This window comes from Anticarsia gemmatalis, chromosome 23, assembly GCF_050436995.1.
Source record: "Anticarsia gemmatalis isolate Benzon Research Colony breed Stoneville strain chromosome 23, ilAntGemm2 primary, whole genome shotgun sequence".
In the NCBI taxonomy this organism is placed as follows: domain Eukaryota; kingdom Metazoa; phylum Arthropoda; class Insecta; order Lepidoptera; family Erebidae; genus Anticarsia; species Anticarsia gemmatalis.
The window spans coordinates 181,025-204,060 of record NC_134767.1 but is presented as its reverse complement, the minus strand read 5'-3'; the positions used below and the strand labels follow the sequence as shown (position 1 = coordinate 204,060).

Genomic DNA, 23,036 nt, shown 5'->3' with positions numbered 1-23,036 from the left:
CGTGTTCGTAAAAATCCACGTGTTCGGTTTGAGGTCGAGAAATTTCAATGGCCCGTTTTCCATGTCAGTATTTTGTATTGTTTCGTGGTTAAAAAGGGGTCAGTGGGAGTGGGAACTACGACAAGAAAATGTATTATGTTATTCGCAATCCATTATAGACTTCTTGTAATTTTATAGGCGGCTCTTACTAAATGTTATTTAATTATTTCGTAATGAAGCCACAGCCCACGCCTCAACAAACACTCGGGGACTTACCTCACTCAACTGTATGCACAATTAATTACCTTATATTTACAAAAAACTTGAGCAAAGCCGCGCTATCAAACATAGTCCAACTAATACCTCCACTCGAGCCATCCTTAGACATCTATACAGTACTGACCACTCAAGCGCATTCAATATCCCCCTCCCGCTCCCACACGCGTATAAACGCTATCTGTATCTCACTCCACGGCAATCCGATACCATTTATATTTGAAGTGGCACTTGAAACCTATCGCCGTCCCACTCGCTCTCTAGTGGCGTGTGTATGTCTGTCTCGCGTCCTCTTTTGACCAGGGCTGCAACCTGTCTGTTTATTGTATAAGACGGTAACGAGAGCTCAATTTAAGGGTTGAAAGGGTTTTGATGTGGTATTATTTTGTGTTTTTATACGTTTAAGAGGAAATGTGGAAAAAGTTTTTGCGGTGCTTTAAATGGTAATTTGTGGAGGCTTTAATGTCGATACTCGATCGAGTCGATCGAGTGGTGGCGTGTTTGTGGTTGATATTACTGCGTGATGTTTTATCGAATTGGAAAATGATTTACAGTTGTGTTTTACGTTTGATCGATCTCTTGTAGAATTAATATAGTAGATGACGTTGGCGTTTGATTATGTTTTGCGTTTTGACTGATCTTTCCAGTGTATTTTAGTAATAAGATGCTTTGCACCTTTACGGAACATATTATTACAAGAACTTCCCTTCCGAGATCAGCAATTATCTCCCTCATCAACTTACATATTAAACCAATTTATCATTAAAAGTTAAGATGAAACAGTACCTTAAATCCAAACCCAAACCTTCCATAAAAGGTCAATGGCTACCAGGTAATGATTATCATTGAAATTGACCTTCCAATTTAGCATCCACACATTGATTCAAAAACACTTGAGATTTAACAACATACATTGAATTCACAAGAACTCTTCAAAAAGTATAGAATAACTGAATAATGAGATCTTTTACCAAGCACTCGACGTGACCGCTCCTTCAACAACAAACTCTTCGGAAAAACTAAGTGGTGACCCTAAAACGTTTAACATTCGAATTGCAACTTTAACACTGTGTATTAGAATCGAAAATTAGATTGACATTTTTCTATAAATCTTGGCAACAATTACCGTTGCAAATTGTGACTTAACTTACAAGAAATAGAATTCAATATTGATTGATTGATATTTGCAATGTTATAACAATGTGTGCCAAAGAAATATGTGTTTTACTAGAAGTGGTTAAGGTTTATTTTAACTCGTTGTCTGGTCAAGTAGGGGAAGGTAATGGTCCAGTGGACACGGTGAGTGTGTTTGATATGTTTGTGTTGGGTTCGAGTGCTGATTGATTTGATTACGAAGGATACTATACGAGTTGTTTGGTTGATATATCAGTGGGTTTGACTACAGTTTTAATTATGTGGGTAGTTGAACTTTGGGGTTTTGTTGCTATTGTTATATTATTGTAGTGTTTTAAATTATATCTCAGGATGCAGTCCTGAGCCAAGAAAAATTATAGACAAATTTTTGCTGTACAAAACAATTTATTGGTCTCATAGACCAAATAGTTGAATAGACAGATTTGACTGTGTGTAAATAGTTTCAAGACCGACTTAAGACTTGACTAAGTGAGAATATTATGTTTTGTCTTAAGTCTTAATTATCTAAATCTGCGCGCTGTCTAAAATTTATATTTGTTCGAACAATAAGCAATAGGAAAGCAGTCATTTCGTGTACGAGTAAATAGTAGATGACTTTTAAAGCCCACCCTACAATTATTTCTCTGATCACCTGTAAGAAACTTTTTAAGAAAACCATTTGTAATAAAATTTAACTTTATTTATATCGCAGTCTGTTCAGAACAGCTTCAAGCACACTCTAGTCTCATCTAGCAGGAGTGTATATCAGATTGTTCCGTTTTTATTAGTCCGTGTAAGTGATACACGGCACTCGATTGATTTATATTTGTTCAAGAAAGGTGTGGTCTCGACATAAGCGAAGCGAACATAGAGAGCGAGTTGCTATTTTAAACGCGGGAAATTGACGTTGTTTAGCTTGTACAACTAACGTCTATATTATACTGGTCTTCGAATAGCTCGTTACGAACATAATTGTTTTTCAAACATTTTTTAAACATTTTATGGTTTTGTCATTAGCTGACTACAAAATAGGTATTTATATGAACGTTAACCACAAATTCTCACTCGCTCAATCTTCGACGAGCAATTTTTAAAAAAATCCATTATGTTACGTAACAATACTATAAGATATTACATGTAATTTTTTTATAGTCACCAGTATTAATACTTACATTATGATTACCTTTTGGCGGGAACCTCTACTAATGAATGTTAACATAATCGCGAGCGACGCAACGCTGCAACTCATCTCAAAGTAGCACCACACCCTATTTTACAAAGGCTTCTCACCGTTTTTTATCGAATGAGAACAAACAGTAGACAGTGAGAGTTTTATATTGGATTGATTAAACGGTTCATGTTTCACGAGATATTGCGAATACAACGATATAAAGGTATATGTTGAGGGCTGTGACCGGTTCGATGTGCAGCGATACTTGATACTCACGGCTTTTCTTTTAATACGCAGTGTTTTTTTGAAGGTTTTTTTGTTTTAGTAGGGTTTCTTAGCTTAATCAATGTTTAAAGGTACTTACACAACATCGGTTGCTATTTTACAGGCGCGGATAAATGATGAAATTGTATTTGAGTTAACATTCTTGTACTTGAAGTGGTTTTTCAATGGCTAGTTGCACATCTATTTGTAGCTCAAAACGTTAAAATAAATATGATAGATAAGAACTTACTTGGATGTCCTGAATATTATAATCCATCGCCGTCTCATTTTTGCCTCTATCGATTTATGCCCGATTTCTGAGGTACGTTTAGCGGTAGTTTATCTTTTCAAACTGTCATGTGTGTATGAGCTTAAACGCAATTGGATAGAAAAACTACCCTAAATGTACCTCAGAAACCGGGGGTTAGAGTGATTCAGACAATACATTGTAACAGATACTTTACTTAACTTTAACAGATACATTGTAATATTTACAAGCACTTATAATTATGTTCAAATTACGGTGTGTTCTAACCCTATACGATGATAGTTCATAATTATTGTGTTATTAATTTGTCCCGCCCTTGGACAACAAGTAACGGATGACAACGTTGTCCCCCGCGACAGTTAGTGACAGTATTCATTGTCCTGTCGCACTCTGTCCCACTTCAGACGATTGCTAATTACAATTTATCTGCCAATGCACAGATAGTGTTGGGGAGCTTGAGGTACCAGGCTCGCAGAAGTTAAGAGGAAATTAAACGTATCGGCTTAAAAGTATTGATTGATAGAGTTAGAATTTTAATCTTATAAAGTTATTCAGAGCATACAAACCCGTCGGTCTTTGCTTTATTTTTGTTTTACCGTCGGTAGTGTTGATTTTATGTTTTAAATTATTTGAACATTATTCTCATTTCGCCAGTGTCAGTATTACTCGCTACTGAGGGATCATATAGGTCAAGGTCTGTTTTTTAATGAGAAGAAATCTGGTTAACGTAAGTGGCCTATCTTTCCTTTTTTGTTTATACACACGCGAAAGGAAAAGGTATATACTACCTCTATAAAAGCACATAAAGTAACTTAATAAGCACAAGAGCTTATAACATAAGTGTCGGATTATCCATGACTAATAAACAAATACCTTTTTCGTTTCGTTATCATAGCAATACTAACCTTTTTTAGGTCGTTTGTAACCTGCCTAGTGATTATTATATTTACTTACTTCAAGACGAAACTAAAAGCGCCAAAGACATTAACTATTAAACGACCGGTTTCTTTAAAGTTTTACTAGCAACGGTATATGACAGTCCAAACTTGTGCATTCTTCCAAATAATTTGCGACCTCAAAGCGACTCTGTCCAAAGTATTCCAGCACCGAGCGAGTGAGCGCTAATTACCGTTTATTTCAGTTATTATAACGCAATTAAGAAGTTCTATGTGAAACCTCCTCGCTTTTATGCCAGCCTGGTACCTTTGTGTCCGAATACTTTTTGTTTTTTGTTATTTATTTCGGTTTGGGGGTGAATTTGGGGTATAAAGGCTTGGCGGGTTGAACATTTTATTTTTTATTCTGCCTAGTTTCGTTAACGATTCTTGTTTTAGGATTAAACTAAATGACCAAATTTAAGAAATATTAAATGACCCTTTTTAGGATTACATTACTGTATTGCTATTTGCTTTTTAATTAAATATATTTCATTCCGCTATGGTAGTGTATAATTATTATTATTGAAATAAAAGTTCATATCATTTTTTTTATTCGCTTAATACATTCTATATCGAACAGGGTCAAACAAAAATTAAAATTATTTCTAAAAGCCCAATGTAACAGAACAATAAATCAAAAACTAATACCGCCCACTAATCACATGATTCATGAACATTTGTCGATCAAAACAACCCCACTCGATATTTATATCCAAATGACTGCAAATTTAATAAAAACACCCCCAAGCCAGTGACCCCCTAATTTGTGCCCTCGACCTGTACTTCATTCTGTAGTGATTAGCAACCCTGGGTGCATCCGACTACCCGCTACGATTGTTCGCGACACCTATTATTTACAACCACACAATTTAACAAACGAAATCATACTCTATACGCTATAAAATAAAGTCTAAATTGACTTTTAATGATTCATGAACGGAGTAACTTTGAATCGGCGGGCGGTAACAATAAAACCAATTGTTGGTGAACTCTATTATAAAAGGGTTGGGGTAATTTGGATCTTATTGTGTAGGGATAGAGTTGAATGTTGATTGATGGTGGTTGGATGTGGTTATACATTTGATTGAGGAATTAGTGTTCTATTGGAGTGCATTGAGTCAGGGCTGCGTGCAACGTGGTTATTGTGCTTGAATTTTAATACAGAGTTAATTTGTTTTATACAATTGGGTAATAAAATTAAATCTTTTTATTACTTTATAATCCATTTTGTGCTTTAATTCGCAATACATGTTCTACAAAGGTCTAAGTAGAGATACTGACTATCAGAAAGGAGGTACATTTTAAATGAAATTAATCGTTATTGATTTTAAAAAATACCAAAATGTTAACGCTATTTTTGTAAATAATATATTATTGTACATATTCACCCTACATTTAATATCTGTACAAATAACACACACCACAGAAATAAAAAAAAAATCAACAGTTATTTCCTAATTACTCTTTATACAAGATTTTAAAAACCAATAAGTACCACGTTTATTCGCAACAGAATTTCGGTATAGTCAAAAAATAAACGAATCTATTCAACTACAGCAATACTTATACAAAAAGAAAAAAATAAACCCGCAACTGTACAACAAAGTATCGACAGCCCTTGCCATCAAATATTTCATTAAACCTCATACAGTCGTCATTGTGATATTGCATTTAATATGTGAGTAATAGTATTAATATCTGTTTTATAACTGCCCTTACGCCCCGCTCCCCGCAGCCCGCACCCCGCACCCCGCACGCAGTGACACGGGGATGAGAGTCTTTGTACGAGAGTCGAGGGTGACTTGATTAATACCGGCAGTTTATCTGTCATATTAAATGTGTTATTAAGTTGGTATGTTACTTAGTATTGAAAGGATGTTTGAAATGGGATTAAATGATGAAGCTAATCTATACTATATACTATATACTATAATATTATAAAGCTGAAGAGTTTGTTTGTTTGAACGCGCTAATCTCAAGAACTACTGGTCCGATTTGAAAAAATCTTTCAGTGTTAGATAGTCCATTTATCGAGGAAGGCTATAGGCTATATATCATTAATATACAACCAATAGGAGCAGAGTAGCAATAAAAAATGTTACAAAAACGGGGAAAATTTCCTCAAGCGAAGTTACGCGGGTCAGCTAGTGAAGTATATGTTAAAGAAAAAGATACATTTATTGCTTAACTGTGTGTTGTGGAGATAAGTGTGATTTTATAAAAGGCAATGATTTTCTGCCTTGCATTTATGAGAAACAAAATTTTGTAGAATGATCAAAATCATTAATCTCTGGTCCATTTTAAAACCAATTTAAAGGCAGTTAAGGGCTACCCGTCGCCTGTTCATCCAAAGAATATGTACATGTTGTTCGAGTAAAGTGCAATATGCTTTAGAAGTGCTTACGAACTATAAAAGACAAAACACTATACAGAAACATACATAACCGTACCGAGCTCTGAATAATTCGGGAAATTTATTCTATAAAATACTACGTAATATGTAGTGCTGGTATAAAAAACAATGCAACTGCTAAGACATGTTTACTTAATGTTGTACAACCGCATAAAGGAAGGAAGAATTTGATACGACCAAACCCGAGTTACGAAACATAGTCTTGCGGAGTAACACAAATGAATAGTAATGCAGTCAGGGGCAGGCCGGTCGTACTAAATCTTGCGCACAAAGCGAGGCCGGGCGACGCCGCGCGGCGACACTATTGTCAACAGATTTACGAGCGCGACTGTACCTCGAGTGTTAACATTATGTGCTTCACTGTACTGCTCAATTATTATGTTGGAACAAATTAGGTCTATAATTCCTAAAAGATTAATAAATAAAATATTGCGATTTCTGTCTTCAATTCTGGAAAAAACGTACTGTACAAACATGGTCATCGTAAAATATAAAAACAAAAATTACTCGCAAAATTCAGATTATACAATAAATTTATAAATAACAATAATCTAATTTTTTATATTTATACGCGTAGCCCTGTGCTACGGTGCTACGAGTTGCGTAGCACTGCTACGATTGCAACATTATAACATTTTTTTTTCCGATGACAGTTTTCCTGTTAATTGACATAGTTTAAAACTGTCTATAGCATACGCACAACGGAAATAAAAGGGCTTATTAGCAGTAGTTACATTTTAAGGAAAAAAATAAGGAGCTTTACGCAAATCAAGAACTATGTATGATGTAGAGACATCTAGAAAGAATATATTTATCAAATCTATCCATCTCAGTATGTTAAACGTAGCTCACATAAAACACCAACACAATTACCGAAACATAAGCCGGCACTAGCAAACACAATAGTAGCCGCGTTGCAGTGGAATTACCGCGCGCACAATACATCGCCGCCTTTGTTCCGAACAGCGGCCAGTGTTATAAACAGACGCATAAATCAACGCGGAACATTGCGGCCCGACCAACGCATGCACGCGGACATGGTGCCACACCGTTATTGTTTAAATGTTTGCCTTCATTTTACTGAAATATAGTTTTGCTTGTGTATTTTTTACCAACCTAAAAAATGGAGTCGGTTCTCAATTCATCTGTATTTTTTATAGTTGTTCAAGATAAAAAATACAGATAATTATTTATTATCGTATTTAGTGGTCAACCTAGTGTCAAAGTAGTTCGAGCCGCCCGAAGGCCTTTAACGTGCTGCGACTGTTGCCTTAATCGACAGCAACTGGGACCGACTTTTTACGTGCCCTCCGACGCACGGAGATGCCCATCTCAAATACCACTATGCCGTCACCCATCTATGGAATGACCGCTATGTTTTTGAGATATCCACGTTGATGATATGGTCATCTATGGTGTAACTTATGGCTTCTCAAGAGTGTATCGGTATCTTCTTGTATCTTATTTTTCTAATTAAAATGAATTGTATGACCAAATTCATAAACCAAGTAATAATTGTGAAACGTGAATTTGATACGACAGTGATGGGTTGGTAACAAAAATAGAATAACACAAATATTTCAATGCACTACTGCGTTTATATTTGTACAATAATAATTAAAAAGAGTTTATTTGCTGACCAGTGTGTAAAGGGGTTATGATATCCCATATTATGACCACATACTGGTACATAAAGATTAAATAAATAGCATATTAAAAAGCCCTTGATCCCCTCGTACAAATAACTATTATTATATTATTGTATTCATCGCACAAACATTGTTGATACACAAAAGGACTAACACACGCGTCGACGGCATCATTTACCGACATCTGTCTATATTAAATCCAATTCAATGCCTATATTCGTCTCTTTCACTCCTATACGAAAGTATATATTTGTCCCGCTCACTCGTACACACATAATGAGATTCAAAAATGGCCAGTGTTCATTGTAATTCAATAAAACTTTTGTATACCTTCCGTATTATTTTAATGAAATTTTTTCGTTTCCATTTTCTTTGGCGAGGGCGTGCCTTTATTATAACACAAAACGACTGTGTTTTTTTTCTTATTCACAAACGGTTTTTTTATCAAAGAATGGTATACATTGACGATTATGTTTTATGAATCGTTCGGGCTCACTCGGTGACTGTTCAATGTATAGAACGTTTTTTCGTCGAGTTTCGATTACATTTTAATGGTCGCGGTTATTTGAATGAGTTCACTCGACATGCTTTTATGGTTTAAATTGACGGATATCGTTTGGTTTTTCATTTATATTATTATAATGATATATCTGTGCTTCTGTGCTCTGTGGGATGAAATAACGTGTTTGTAAAGACTGTTATTTATGGATATGCGTCTGATAATGAGTTTTAAGTAGACCAATATAAATTAATGAATTATTAAAGTTATCCTTAATATCAGCAATCGTTTATTGAAATCATGTTTTCTCCGATTACTACTACTACTACATAAAACATAAAACAAACCATTACTACAGCTTACAGTTAGTTGATGGATTTTGCTGATAATTAGTTCAAAACTAACTAGTTTCGGTTTCAATTAAAAAAAACGAAACTAAAACTAAATAAACGTCTAGAAATAAATCGTTAACTAATCCTCACACAAGTACAGTCAGCAATACAGTCCATAGTATAGTGTGGTGAGTACAGTCACACACAGCCAACTTATTAAAAAATCCGAACTCTTAAATTTCGACTCTCGATAGAGCCCTCTGCGCCGCCCCCGCCCCCTGGTGTTAAAAAAAACAATAACTTCGCCCATTAAATTCGCACACACCACTGGTGACGGCCTGCTTTCTAATTGCGTTCACAATCACATTTATATTATATTGTATGTATGTAATCGCTGGGAATTTCGTGTTGTTATAGTAAACGGGGAGGCTATTGTTTTTTATAAACTGTTGTGATTATTGTATAAGAAGTATTAATAAAATCTAAAAAGGTTGGTTTAGAACAAGTAGACGTTGTATTTCAGAGAAACAACGTTTCTGTTTCTAGCAACTCTTACGAGAAAAATACTTATTTGTTACTGTACTGGTTAAATGCTTTTTTTCCATGTAAATATTCTGTACGAATAGAGTCCTGCACAATTTTTTTTTTTTTGATGTGCTCACAAGTATCTCCAGAATTATCTTAATAAGATCCTAAAATAGACAACAACGAAAGCAAAATACGCATAACGCAAATCAATTCTACTACTAACGAAACGAAACCTAACCACAAATACAAATGCTCACAAAAACCTCAACTCATATAAAAAGAAAACAAATTACGTCTGTGTCTTAACAAAACTAGCAACACGATCCTGTGAAGTACCCTCGAGACCGTCTGTGTTCGTGTGTGACTGTTTGTGTGTTCGTTTGTTCGTGCCCTCCCTCCACTCGGCGCAATACGCCAGTCTTTTTGTCCCTCATTGTTAGAACTTTTGTTCTTCACTGTATTATTTTCGTTTAACGTGTACTTCGCTCACAGAAATGAAATGTGTTTCAAGAAAACGCTTTGTTTGAAGGTTCTCGTTTATAATTGTTATATTATTAGGTTTTTCATGAGAAAGTTGTCGTTAGTGAAACTAAATAAATCTTTATATCAATTCAAATAATATTGTTTATCAAGTAAAGTAATGTTTGATCTAGGCCGTTTACTTATTAAAGCTCCACTGAATAAGCAAATAAAATAAGAAAGTCATAGTGATATTTATTATAACAATGATTTCGCAATATTATTGCCATTGACGTATCTACTAAAGCCAAATATTGTTAAGTAGAGACAAACCCATTTAACAACTTGTTTCTCTTTGTCAACAGTTCAAAAGCGTGCTCGCATCACAGAGGTATGCTCCAGTCCGTCACCACCGTCAGAACAGCAGCCTGAATCAAAGACCCCAGCTCCGACGCCACCCCTCGCCACCCCACCCCCGCGCTCGCCCTCAGACCACGAGCTCAACGTGGAAGAAGAACTCGACGAAACAGAACCCTCACTCACTCCAGAAAACCTCTCCATGAAAGAACAGAGAGAGGAGATACCAGTCAAGAAGGAAGAAGAGGACAAAACATGGGAGAACCCTGAGTTCAAATATAAAATGTTCCGACGAGAGAGAAAGGAGACGGTCGAGACAGTGACGGAAGATCCCTCGCCGTACCAGAAGTCTCCCGTCGACGTGTTAATAAAAGTATTTCCAAGACGCAGCCGAGTGGAGATCGAGGGTATACTGAATCGGTGCAAAGGAGATGTCGTAGCGGCCATGGAGATGATGATCAACGGCGAGAACTCGGCCGCGTACCAGGTGACACAAGAGTCTCCTCCATACATGCAGAGTTACCAGTCCAAGTCTGCCTTTTCTCCGCTGTCAAATCAGAGTTTCAAGTTCTCTCCTTCACGACGGTTTCTTACTCCTCCGTACAGTGGTACAGGGTACCTCCCTACCGTGATCCGACCGCCGCCGGAGTACCTGTCCTCGTTCATGCCACCTTCAGAGCTGATGTACGGCAGACAGCTGCAGGTTCCCTCTCCAGGTACTTCTCCGACGTCGGACAACACGAATAATGAAGGTTTCTCTGATTAGGGGTACCTGAAGTACTGGACTGTGTTATAAAACTGGTGTTCGTGTGAATGCGTGGACTAATGATTGATTTTTATAAGTTTTTATTTTAATGCTGTATACATATTGTGTGAAAGATCAAATAGAATTATTCTTACAAGTGGAGAATTGCGTATTGGGTTCAAGCTTAATTTATTCATGCCGTAGACACATAATTTTGCAGATCATTCTGAGTTTAGAAGTTTGAAATGGATTTGATTGTTATGTGCATAATTGATGACCAAACATAGTACTGATATTTCACATCTTTGAAAACATTTATGTTATACATTTCTCTGTTGTTACTTTAATAGGTAATTAATTACAGAAAACAAACACTTTTAATAAGAAAACACGATTACCAAAACAAAATAATTTGCGATAATAATTCCATCAAAAATATAAATCCAATTTATTATTAAGTTAAAATGATAATTTTGAATAATAAGGTTTTCTCGTTGAGATTATTGTAAATATTTACACTCGCTTGCTTATAAATATTTCCGATACTATTATACGTAATTACAAGTTAGTATTATTAATAGTAATTAGTACTTATCTATGTAGTGGTAGAGAGATAGATTTATTACATTCAGTAGCGTACAACGCTGTACAAATATGTAAATAGATATAATAATTATTATAATTATGTGTAATAATAAACAATAGGTTTTCATATTCATTTACTTATCAAAATATAACCTGTTTTAGTAACTGGCTAATTCATGATGACAATTCAATTTCTACCAAAGTAATGTTGTCTTTCTTGTTCTAAGTTACTGATTATATTACTGGTTTACTCGTATTCGTATCACGTATCTCAGTTGACAACTAGTGTACGTCAAATTGATAGTCACTATTCAGTACATTGCTGCTTTGACGTAACGTGTTTACCACTATAATCTAAGGGAGAAAACAATGTACATCAAAGTCGATTTCAAATGGTTGACAACTGAGATACGTGATGACTGCTTTAGCTTTTACATAGGCAAAACATAAGTCATGGAAGTTGTAATAAATATATATTTCTTCATTCCATATGACTTACAGTGCATTCGTTATTAAAAATAATACTTTATTTACAGGTTATATTTTTGAAATAAACAGAATTAAAACATACATAGATCTGATATGAAATCTGTGAATCAACGTCGTAATAGTAATAATATCAAGTACACAGTGATTTAGTTTATAATAATACTATTATTAAAGTAATTAATTATGTGTAACAATTGTAATATTTCGATAAATACTCTTTATTGTTTAGTGTTCAATAGTTAGTGGATAGATAATAATAATTGTAAATAATAGTAATAGTAAAATGTTTACCCTAAACCTAGACACGATAATAATTACGAGTAATAATGTAAAATAATAATAGATAAACGTGCTCAATAAATCAATACATAAATACACAACTGGTATTTTTATTTATTCATATAATTAACGTTTAATAATATACTAGCTGACCCGCGCAACTTCGCTTGCGTCACATAAGAGAAAATGGGTCAAAATTTTTCCCGTTTTTGTAACGTTTTCGCTACTCTGCTCCTTATGGACGTTGCGTGATGATATATAGCCTATAGCCTTTCTCGATAAATGGACTATCTAACACTCAAAGAATTTTTCAAATCGGACTAGTAGTTCCTGAGATTAGCGCGTTCAAACAAACAAACAAACAAAAAGAGCAACAAGATGTGGATCTAACAAATATTTGATCAGGTAAGTAAGACAAGTGGCGGACATAAACTACATGATAACTGTTACAAACAAAAGATTTTCTTAATACTAGAACTGAACTCAAGATTCCTTTATGTCATATAGCTCTGGCCGAGTGGTTCTCAACCAGTTGTTTGCTACAGTATTTCTAAATGTTTTAGAGACCGTTTATCATCATTCTTGTTCATTGAAAGTTTTACTAACCAAACCCCCAGATTGCAAAATCAAGGTTATTAACAGTTGAACTAATACCCGGTTTCTGAGGTACATTTGGCGGTAGTTTATCTATTCAAACTGTCATTTTTATATGAGCTTAAATGCTATTGAATAAGTAAGTAAAATGAAAAGTATAAGAAGTCGATAAGCGGCTCTCAAACTCTCTATTTAAAAGATATGATAGAAATTTAATACTTTTACATTTTATTGATTTTTATTGAAAATATCGAAAGCTATCATAACAAAAGTTAATGCATAATAAAATATTGATTCTTTCAAAAACGTCTACAATAACCATTGCAGTTTTATTTCAATTATAAATACAATCAACGAGGAGCTCGTGGCTTAGTCAACATTCGCCGCGCGGATCGATCTCTGAGGTAAAGCAACGCTTGCCGAGGTTGATTTGTGGATGGGTGACCATCTTATACATATCGAGTCCCTCCGTGTTTCGGGAGGCACGTTAAATTGTGGGTCCGGCTGTCATTTTCGAAGATCTTTGACAGTCGTTAACAGTAGTCAGAAGCTTGAAAGTCTGACAACCAGTCTTACCGAAGGGTACCGTGTTATCCCAGGTAACTGGGTTGTGGAAGTCAGATAGGCAGTCGCTCCATGTAAAACACTGGTATTCAGCTGCATCCGGTGAGACTGGAAGCCGACTCCAACATAGCTTGGAAAAAAGGCTAAGCTGATATATATAAATACAATCAACGGATACTAATCATTGAAGCATTTCACTTAGGAAATGCCTTAATAACCACGCCAGTTACACAAGTGAACTAAGCCGTCATCGATAAGCCTACTCCGTCGCTGCAAGACTAGAGCGCCCTACAAGCCAATCAGATGTCATGCCGCTGACCGTGACGTCACGCCGTCATGCACTAAGTCATGCACGACGTCAACTCGACGTCGCGTGGCGTCACTCGAGCGGACTGGCTTTGTTTGAAGATACCGGCCGAGTACTGTGGGTCTGTGTTGGGACAGTTTAGTGATGTTAGTGGTCGATGATTTATTGACTAAGGAGATGTTTTGACGATTTCATTAAAAACATTGAGAAACATCGTTTTACATTATTTCAATGGTAACCATGAAAAGAATACTTTAGCAGCAGCGTGTTTCAAGGATTATCGATAACGCTTTACTTAACCGGTAAATAAATGGACAGCAAATACCATCGGGTTAGCTTTAATATAATATACCCCTTGCCTCTATTTTTGAGTGTATACGACTGCTGATATTAGGTCTCAGATTCGATTTCCGGCAAAATTTCAAAAACTAATTCTGATATCAAAAAAGTCTATAAACTGCGCTTATTTCACTAAGCTAAAACTAAAACAGAGCGATATAGAAAAATACAAAAAAATTGGACAGGTGTGCCTTTTTTTTTGCCTGGTTCTGGCAATATACTCGTATGTAAACTAGCTGACCCGCGCAACTTGTGCGCTTGTGTCACATAAAAGAGAATGCGTGATTTTTTTCCCCGTTTTTGTAACATTTTTTACTGGTACTCTGCTCCTATCAGTTGTAGCGTGATAGTATATAGCCTATAGCTTTTCTCAATAAATGGATTATCTAACACTGAAAGATTTTTTCAAATCGGACCAGTAGTTCCCGAGATTAGAGCGTTCAAACTAACAAACAAACTCTTCAGCTTTATAATATTAGTATAGATACATAATCCAATTTCTTTCCAAAGTCTTTTTAACTATCGGGGTTAGAACAGATACGATACATTTTTATCGTTTTGTTTCATTCCTCTTTCATTTTGAGTTACCATTGTGCAATCAAGACGTCATGTGTTAGTGCCCTTACTGTCCAGTGTAGGACAACAGCACTGTGGTCATTGGAGAGCGTGATTGGCTTGTCTCGGCGTCTAAGTGATAACGCGCCATTGTGCACCTTTGTGCCTACATGTGGGCAGACAGACACTGCATCTAGGGCTACTAGTGTTAGTCAGACAAGACAACGATTCAGATTTGTTTATTTTCTTGAAAGTAAGGTTGTAAAGGTAAGACTCTATTTTTCTTTTTTAAAAGACAACTCCCGCATTAATAGTTGCTCTTGTGTCGCGGGGATTGTAACATGCAATCAACGGGCACAAAGTACAACTAGAACCGAAACAACTATTTGTAGATCACACAAATATTTGCTCCGAGTGGACATCGAACCCACGACGCAGTGTTAGCGGTGTGGAGACCACCTTAACCACTACGCTACGGAGGAATTTTTTTATCGCTAATAATAAAATATTGACAACATTTAATTTCTACCGCATGTATCAATTAGTTGACGTGGTGGACTTACCAACTTACAACTTCCAATCTTACACAACGAACCGTATCGAGGCGCAGTAAGAAAAGTATATTTCCACTACATGAAATTATTTCGGATCATAATTATAATCTTGAAATTTTTATTATGCTTTTTGCTTGAATAATTACTCGGATTGAGGGCAATTTAAATGTAAAAAAAACAAAAGCACACATTTTACATCATAAATATTCCCACCTAACACCACAAACAATTTTAAACTGCACAGATTAAAAATCTGCGTTTGACAGTTGAGATATCAAATGTGGAACACGGTGCTTACGTCATAGTACATTAGGCCACCTCTCGTCAACATCAGATTAGCAGCGATGGCCGCCACGCGACCAGAACTTTACACTTTCTATTATTTCAATTTAACCGCTTTTTAATTCATTGTTTGATTTTAAAAGGGGTGGTTTCCCAACATGCTAATCGCGTGGGAAGCAAGTTTAAATTGATTTGTATGTAGTTTGTTACATGATTAGCTTTGTATGGAAAAGGGTTTGCGGGTTTAATGCGAAATCAATGATTGTTTCATTGCGAGGAATAAATCTGTTTACTGTTCGTGGGAAGACTATTAAATGTAGATTTACCAAAATCAAATTAAACAATTAAAGACCAGTGGAGAGAGAGACCTTTGCCCAACAATGTGACAGTATAGGTTGTAAAAAAAATAGTTAAGTAAATTATTGTAGACATGCTACGCTCGTAGCACTTCGTAGCATATTCGTAGACCTCATTCAACGTGAGAGTATTTTTATGATATAAATCCGGTAGTCGACTGTAGGTAGCTAGGTACATTTGAACCCAAAAATGTTGAACAATGAATGAACCCACAAGTTTGTGAATAACTCATTACGACACTTGCGCGCGACAGATACTTGTTTAGCGGACCGTGGACCCTCTCATACGTACTCGCACAAATATGACAATACTTTACAAAAACTGTATCTCCATAAAGTTCTCTAGAGTTTTCTATTAGATTTTAAACTAAACATCTTGCTGGCCGAGATGAAGATATTTTGCATAACTTAAAAAAAAATTAAGAATTTTTCTTCTCCTTTATTTCTCACGCGGTCGTTATAGTTATGCTAGTTCACTAGTATCTTTGTTACAAACCAAATCCTTGACCCTTAATATTAAACGCAATGCTCGCGGTGTATAAAGTCCCTAAATAGCAAAACTTGAATACCGGTGGTGTATTTATAAGCACTAATTACAACGTATTATTAATAAATTATTGCTACCTTCCGCATAACCCCATCCACTAGAATCGTCCATAATTCAATACTTTCTTAACTTCGCTACCACTATTACAATAAGTTCGCCAGAGTGAGACAGCAATACGAAACCTCACCAATAGTGAACGAGAGGGGACATTCCTTTGTAAAAGTTTCAGCCAGTGAATGGATCGGCGCGAAAATTGTAAAATTTTAACGATTAAACGCAAACTGTGGTCGGTTATTGGTTAAAAGTTTGTTTCTTACACAAATTATTTATTAAGGCTGTATTTGATAGCGACCATTTTACAGTGTTCGCCGGTTTATTTGTCTATATATTTAAGGTAGATATGAAAAACTTTATGAAAATAGCAAGTATAATTACTTTATACAGTATTATTGCTTATAATACTAATAGCAAGATCCTACACGAAAAACTTGGTGAATACATCGCAAACCAGTTAAGTTGCTGACTCTAGCAGGTGAATGTAAGAAAAATCTACTAAATGAATTCCAGCACACAGAGTCACAGATAGTATATTACCTTAAACCTAGATTAACACTAGTCTTGGGTTGAATATGATCTTTGTTTTTCTTAAAAAATAATAAATAAAAGAACTAGGAAAATCGTTTAATTTCCGATAATGTATCAAATTGAAGTAACTCTCAATGATAAGGTGTCATTGATACCAATAAACGTGTGCTTCAAGCATCTTGCAAGGAACCCTCGCGTGGGGTGCTACCGGGTGCTGGCGGGTGCGAGCGGGTGCAAAGGGGTGCGGTCTAGTCGTGTTTCGATTAATTCGCAATACTTGTGGCACCGCTTACATTTTATATTTAGACCGGAGTACGATACAAAAGTACGGAGATGGCTTCTTTATGAAAAAAGGTTTTTTACAAATATTAGCATTTTTATTTAAGATGCTGTTAATCAGACGCATTTCAAAAACTCACGCAGCCGCGGCCAGCCGGCGTCATAGAACTTGATAAATACGACTGCCTAGAATAACTGATGGCTAGAAGCGCGCTCATGCAGGGTTGGCACCAATTAACCTTAAAAATCTTGCACAATAATTGAGAATTCCCCGTCGGAACGCTCCATAATCAAATTTTAGTCTGATCCAAGAGCGTCCAAGACTCAAATCTTAAGCTCACAATCTAAACCTTTTAGTAATCGCACCAGGAAATCGGCTTTTAAATGTTTCGAAGCACGGAAAAGTCCATTCAAAGATGTCTGATTGCTATTTATGATAAGCCATGTCCACAGCACACGACACGTCCACCGCTGTCACTTACAGTGGCTCGGTAATTATTTTTATTATTGAAACACCTCCCTGCCCCGCGCACCCCCTCACACCCCCGCGCGTCCCCGCGCATCCCCTCGCTACCCTTAACACACTTTGTTTTTGTTTTAATTCCAATATTTATTGCGGTGGACATAGAGCTGCTAATTAAAGAGTTGAACGTGTTTTTTATCATAACTTTTATATTTATATTTTGTTTACTTTATTAATTCTAATTTACTGATCTGTGGTTATGGTAAGGGTATGCAGCTGAATACTGTCATTTGGTTTCGGTTTCGGGTTCGATTTCCTCGTTAAAAATTGCTTGACTATTTTGGTAAAATATAAACAATTAAGAAATTCACAAACTAAAAACTCCTAGTTCTAAAATTACTCAAAACATGGATAAAGTATTAGACTTTACACAACTCAAGAAAAAAACATATGAGAGATTTGACGGTCTCCAGCCAACTAAATCCAAGTTACGTATATCTTCAATAAACAAAGAAAACAAACAATTCAAAATCTAACTGAATAATAAAAACATCAACATCAGCATAACCGTTTCTGAGATTTACACATACAAATATACATAAAAAAGCTCCATTGATGAACTTCACTGCATAACAATTGCGGTCAACAAAAAACAGCCGCAGCCCGGGGGCAGAATTAGTTAAAACGTCAAATAATAGTCATTGGAAACCGTTCAAGTAATATCGATTACTTTTTGTTATAAACTGTTTATTCAATACAACCTTTTTGATAAAAACCTTTTTCAAATAATTGTTTTGCAAACATACCTTTTACCATTAACATATACCCTATTTTTAAAGCCATAAGGTTGATTTTTCTATGGCTGGTTGTGTTTTTAACTTGGTGTTATATTTGCGTGGGACGGGATAGAGTTGATTCATATATTTTTTTGTAATAATTGTTAGAATCTGACAGGAGACGTTTGTATAGTCTGAATGGATATTTAAACTTATATTGGCTTTTATGTTCTATTGTAAAGATATTAGTTGTCTATCAGCTGATAGTTTACCTTCATTTAAATATCTTTGAATATGCTTGTACTAATAATTAGAGCTCTGTCCCCCAGTTTCAGTCCAGTAGTCTATCTATTCAATAGCGTTTAAATTCATATATAAAACGTTACTGAATAGATAAACTACCGCTAAATGTGTTCAGAAAACGGACATGAGTGAGTTTTTGACTTAGCATACAAGGATACAATACTACTACTATTTGTTAACGCGAAAGGTCGTGAGGATTTGTATGTATGTTTGTTACTCAATCACGCCAAAACTACTGAATTAAACGGAATTTGGTACACTTTTACAGTTCATAACCAGGATCTCGTCATAGAATAGGTATTTTGTAACCCAAGGAACTTTTTACACGGACGAAGTAGCTAACAGAAGCTAATGAAACATACATTCTTACATTTACATGTTTAGAAAGAATTTGTAAAATTGAAGACCCTATTTATAAGAAATATCATTGGCTATCTATAAAAGAAATAGTCGCAGACAGAATAGCGAGGTGAAACTATACCCGTTCATAGTAACCGTTTGTTACTACAGTTTACATTAATGATGCTCAAAAAAACTTCCCTTAAAAAAACTCCTCTCTCTTTCCACTAAAGCCCTGTCTACACGATACTAAAAGTAACAAATCAACTGCCAACGGATCCGTGAACAAACAAATTAAGGCGAAACCACACGTGCGTCGGTGCGACCGCGCGGATAATCGCAAATTGTGCAAACTGCCTAACAGCCACTGACAACCACTGAGGGAGATATCGAGTGTCCACGATTAATTCACTTCAATACTGAACACTTTTTTGTACAGATTTTTCGTAGAATTTGTAATACGTTACATTGATAAATTTGTTAGAAATGAAAACTAAATTTTGATAGTTTATACCGAGTAGTGACTAAAAAAAGTATTGTATGTTTCGTAGAAAACAGAATTTGAATTTAAACGTTTGCATAGTAGTTTATAAATGTATTCACAAGCTAAAACGTTTATAAACATAAATACAATAATATATTTAAATATACTTAACTACATCGTTTTTTTTAATAAGAATACTACAATTTGACGTTAAAATCTTTTATGTCATGCAGTAAACCTTTTATATTAAAACACTTTTATAACAGCAAATAATTGTTGAAAATAATATTACCTACGTACCTACATTTAATTTAATGTTTTTTTATTTATAGAGTTGCTAATCAGCGGATATCGCACAATGACAAGTTAGAAAGAATAACCCCCGGTTTCTGAGGTACATTTAGCGGTAGTTTATCTATTCAGTGGCGTTAAAACTCATATAGTCCGCCATTATACAACTTTTGTATATGAAGTTAATAATAAATAAATAAATATAAAAAAACGCTATCGAATACATAAACTACCGCCAAATGAACTCAGAAACCGGGCATAAGTTACTCACGTTAAAAATGTGAAAGACAAAAAAGCAAAAAGTAGTTAGTATCGATACTAGTGGGCGTGGGGAGCGATAAACAAAAATAGCCGAGTCGATATCTCGCAGATACTGTTACAACCCTCTCTGTAAGGGTTGATATCACCAGTTCACCGCTGATCTGACGATATCTGTGGCCTCGTCTAAGGGTGAGTTCATACAAGTCGACTAGTCGCATAGAAATCGGAAAACTGTAAAATACTCTGGTCCCTGCCTACCCCTAAGAAAAAGACGTGATTTTATGTATGGTGAAACTACCAAAATAGATTTTTGATTTGTGCATTATAGTAGGTTGAGGCAATTAAAATGTCAAACAAATTTCGTTCATGGTGCATGGTGCGAAAGCATGGTGAGATCTTTGGTTTTCTAAATAAATTGCACCAATAACGCTAGTTAGTATTTTTTATACTGATTTAGTTCTCTCATTTTAAAATTCGGTTTTGTGTATTGATAAGCACTTTTGCTCTTTATTGTTTTCTCAACCAACTTTAAATGACATTGAAGCAATGCGACGGTATCAAAGTTCGCAGTTGCAAAATTCTGTTTTCGACGCTGTATGTGAACGCAGCCTAAGGGTTGATATTTTTTATATTTTCAGTAAAAAAGCTAAAGAACCCTCTCACCACATTGTGGACAAATCCACTTGTTACAACAAAGCTTCATCGATATTAGTTCAGCACAATTGAGTTAAACCAGCTCTGATCACGAGATAACATACAATACAATATTGTCGCTATTTTTTGTTGCTAAAAGATTTACGTGTATCAGATTTTGGTTTGGTTACAGATTTTTTTGAACAATTTTTTATTAGAATTATTTATTTCAACACAATGATGATATCATTGGTTATTTTACTTTTCAGAACAGAAGTAATGGAGTGTTAAAACTATGAAGACAGATGACTATCTTGTAAAACATAAAAACAATGAACCTCGCACTAAAAGGAAAGGACTCTCACTGCTTAATAGTGACATCTATCGGCCGGTGATCAAAACCAATCTGACTTGGAAGGAAAGTCGGGTAATTATAACGTATCGTATGTCTTTAACATCGTTTTACATTGTGTTATTATATGTACTTGCGATATTTTCCAACAATCAATGTAGTACAACCTGGTCTAAGTATCAACCAAAACTGTAAATTAAATAAATATGCATGTTTCTTTCAACTCAATCAAATATTATTTATTAGAGAAAAACTGAAATTGTGAAATTGTGTGATATTAGTTCACATGTACTAAACAAAGCTTATTACCGCATTTTTTATCAAAACCACACAAATCTCTAACCAAAAATCATCCACAATCTGCTAAAAAGTTCACACACAAGACAAACAAACAAACACACACAGAACACAAAGCAATAGGAAAGTATTGACAATAGAAGGTATTGCCCCGAGACATTTCACAGATAGCTATCAGTACATACGGCATGTACGGTAGGTGTATCAAAGGCTTGTGCAGGTGCTACTCCCACGGCTACTGAAGCCTTTGTCATGAGTTCAAGTGGCTGGGGAATTATCTGGTGACTTGATGCGATGAGACTTCTAATATTAGAGACGAGATAGTAGCTTGTTAAGTTAGGCATATAAATTTTAATCTATACTAATTCTAATACTAATCTCAGGAAGTACTGGTCCGATTTAATTTTTTTTTCAGTGTTAGATAGTACCTTTATCGAGGAAGGCTATAGGCTATATATCATCGCGCTACGATCAATAGAAGCAGAGCAGTAATAAAAAATGTTACAAAAACGGGGAAAATTTTGACATATTGTCAACGCAAACGAAGTTGCGCGGGTCAGCTAATTAAGTTATACATTTGTTATCTTTGATAGTCGTTACAATGGTCGAATCTAAAATTAGGTCGAAAAAGGGTTTCAAGTCTAAATGGTAAGAAACAGGAAAGTTGTGAAGCGCAATACACACCAACGTCGCCGGCCGACCAACCTATCTCGGCAACTCATTGTCGGCGGGATAGTTAGCTAACTGATGATTGTGTAAGTAGGCCGCCGACATGCTGCCAGGTTTCGTCGGCGGGCTGTGTATGTACTAATGATATTACTAACTGGGTTAATTTAATAGAGCTGAGATGGTCTTTTGGGACGCAAAGATGCTATGTTTTGTGACTAACTGCTAGCGATTGTATCTTAAACAAAAGCATTTACTAAGATGCCTAACATATCCAGTCTAAATTAAAATTAGACTGGTTTATTAATTAATTTTAATTTAGTCTAATTTAGACAAGGTACTGAAATTGTTCTGAGATTTCAAAACTCAAAGAAGCTTTAGACATTGTCTCGACACTTTAAAACACAATTATAACATAGTGCTTTAAAACTACCACTCGACATTGTACCGTTGTTTCACAAAACATAAGTGACACATCAATTAAATCAATTACTTCTACGCGATCAACCAACAAAGCTATCATTACAGTACTACACAATGCAACTGAATTACACCCTCAGCCAGCACAGCACATACACGACAATTGTACTACAATTGTACTCGCCACACGATACCTATTGACTGCATTCAATACCTTAACGAGAACACTACACATTGTTTTATTTCTATTATTATTAAAACCCTTGAATTGTTATTGAATTAAGTGTTTTTTTGAAAATTGTTTTATGAACTTTTTTTGTTATAAACTTTAAGGTAAAATACACCTTTGCTTTACAAACATAAAGTTCATTTTTGTTTGTACCAGTATTGTCAATTACAACGTTTGAAATTATGTAAAATACTC

General features: G+C 35.3%; 1 protein-coding gene across 2 annotated transcripts in view; it reads left to right on the top strand.

The window, feature by feature from the left end:
- LOC142983137 (doublesex- and mab-3-related transcription factor A2-like) overlaps positions 1-12,455 on the top strand; it is a 109,940-nt gene extending 97,485 nt beyond the window's left edge. For both annotated transcript variants that reach the window (XM_076130000.1, XM_076129999.1), the window contains exon 5: positions 10,276-12,455. In XM_076130000.1, coding sequence (XP_075986115.1) covers positions 10,276-11,033 — 758 coding nt within the window. In that variant the 3' untranslated portion in view covers positions 11,034-12,455. The remainder of the gene's footprint in view (positions 1-10,275) is intronic.
- Positions 12,456-23,036: the final 10,581 nt, after the last annotated feature.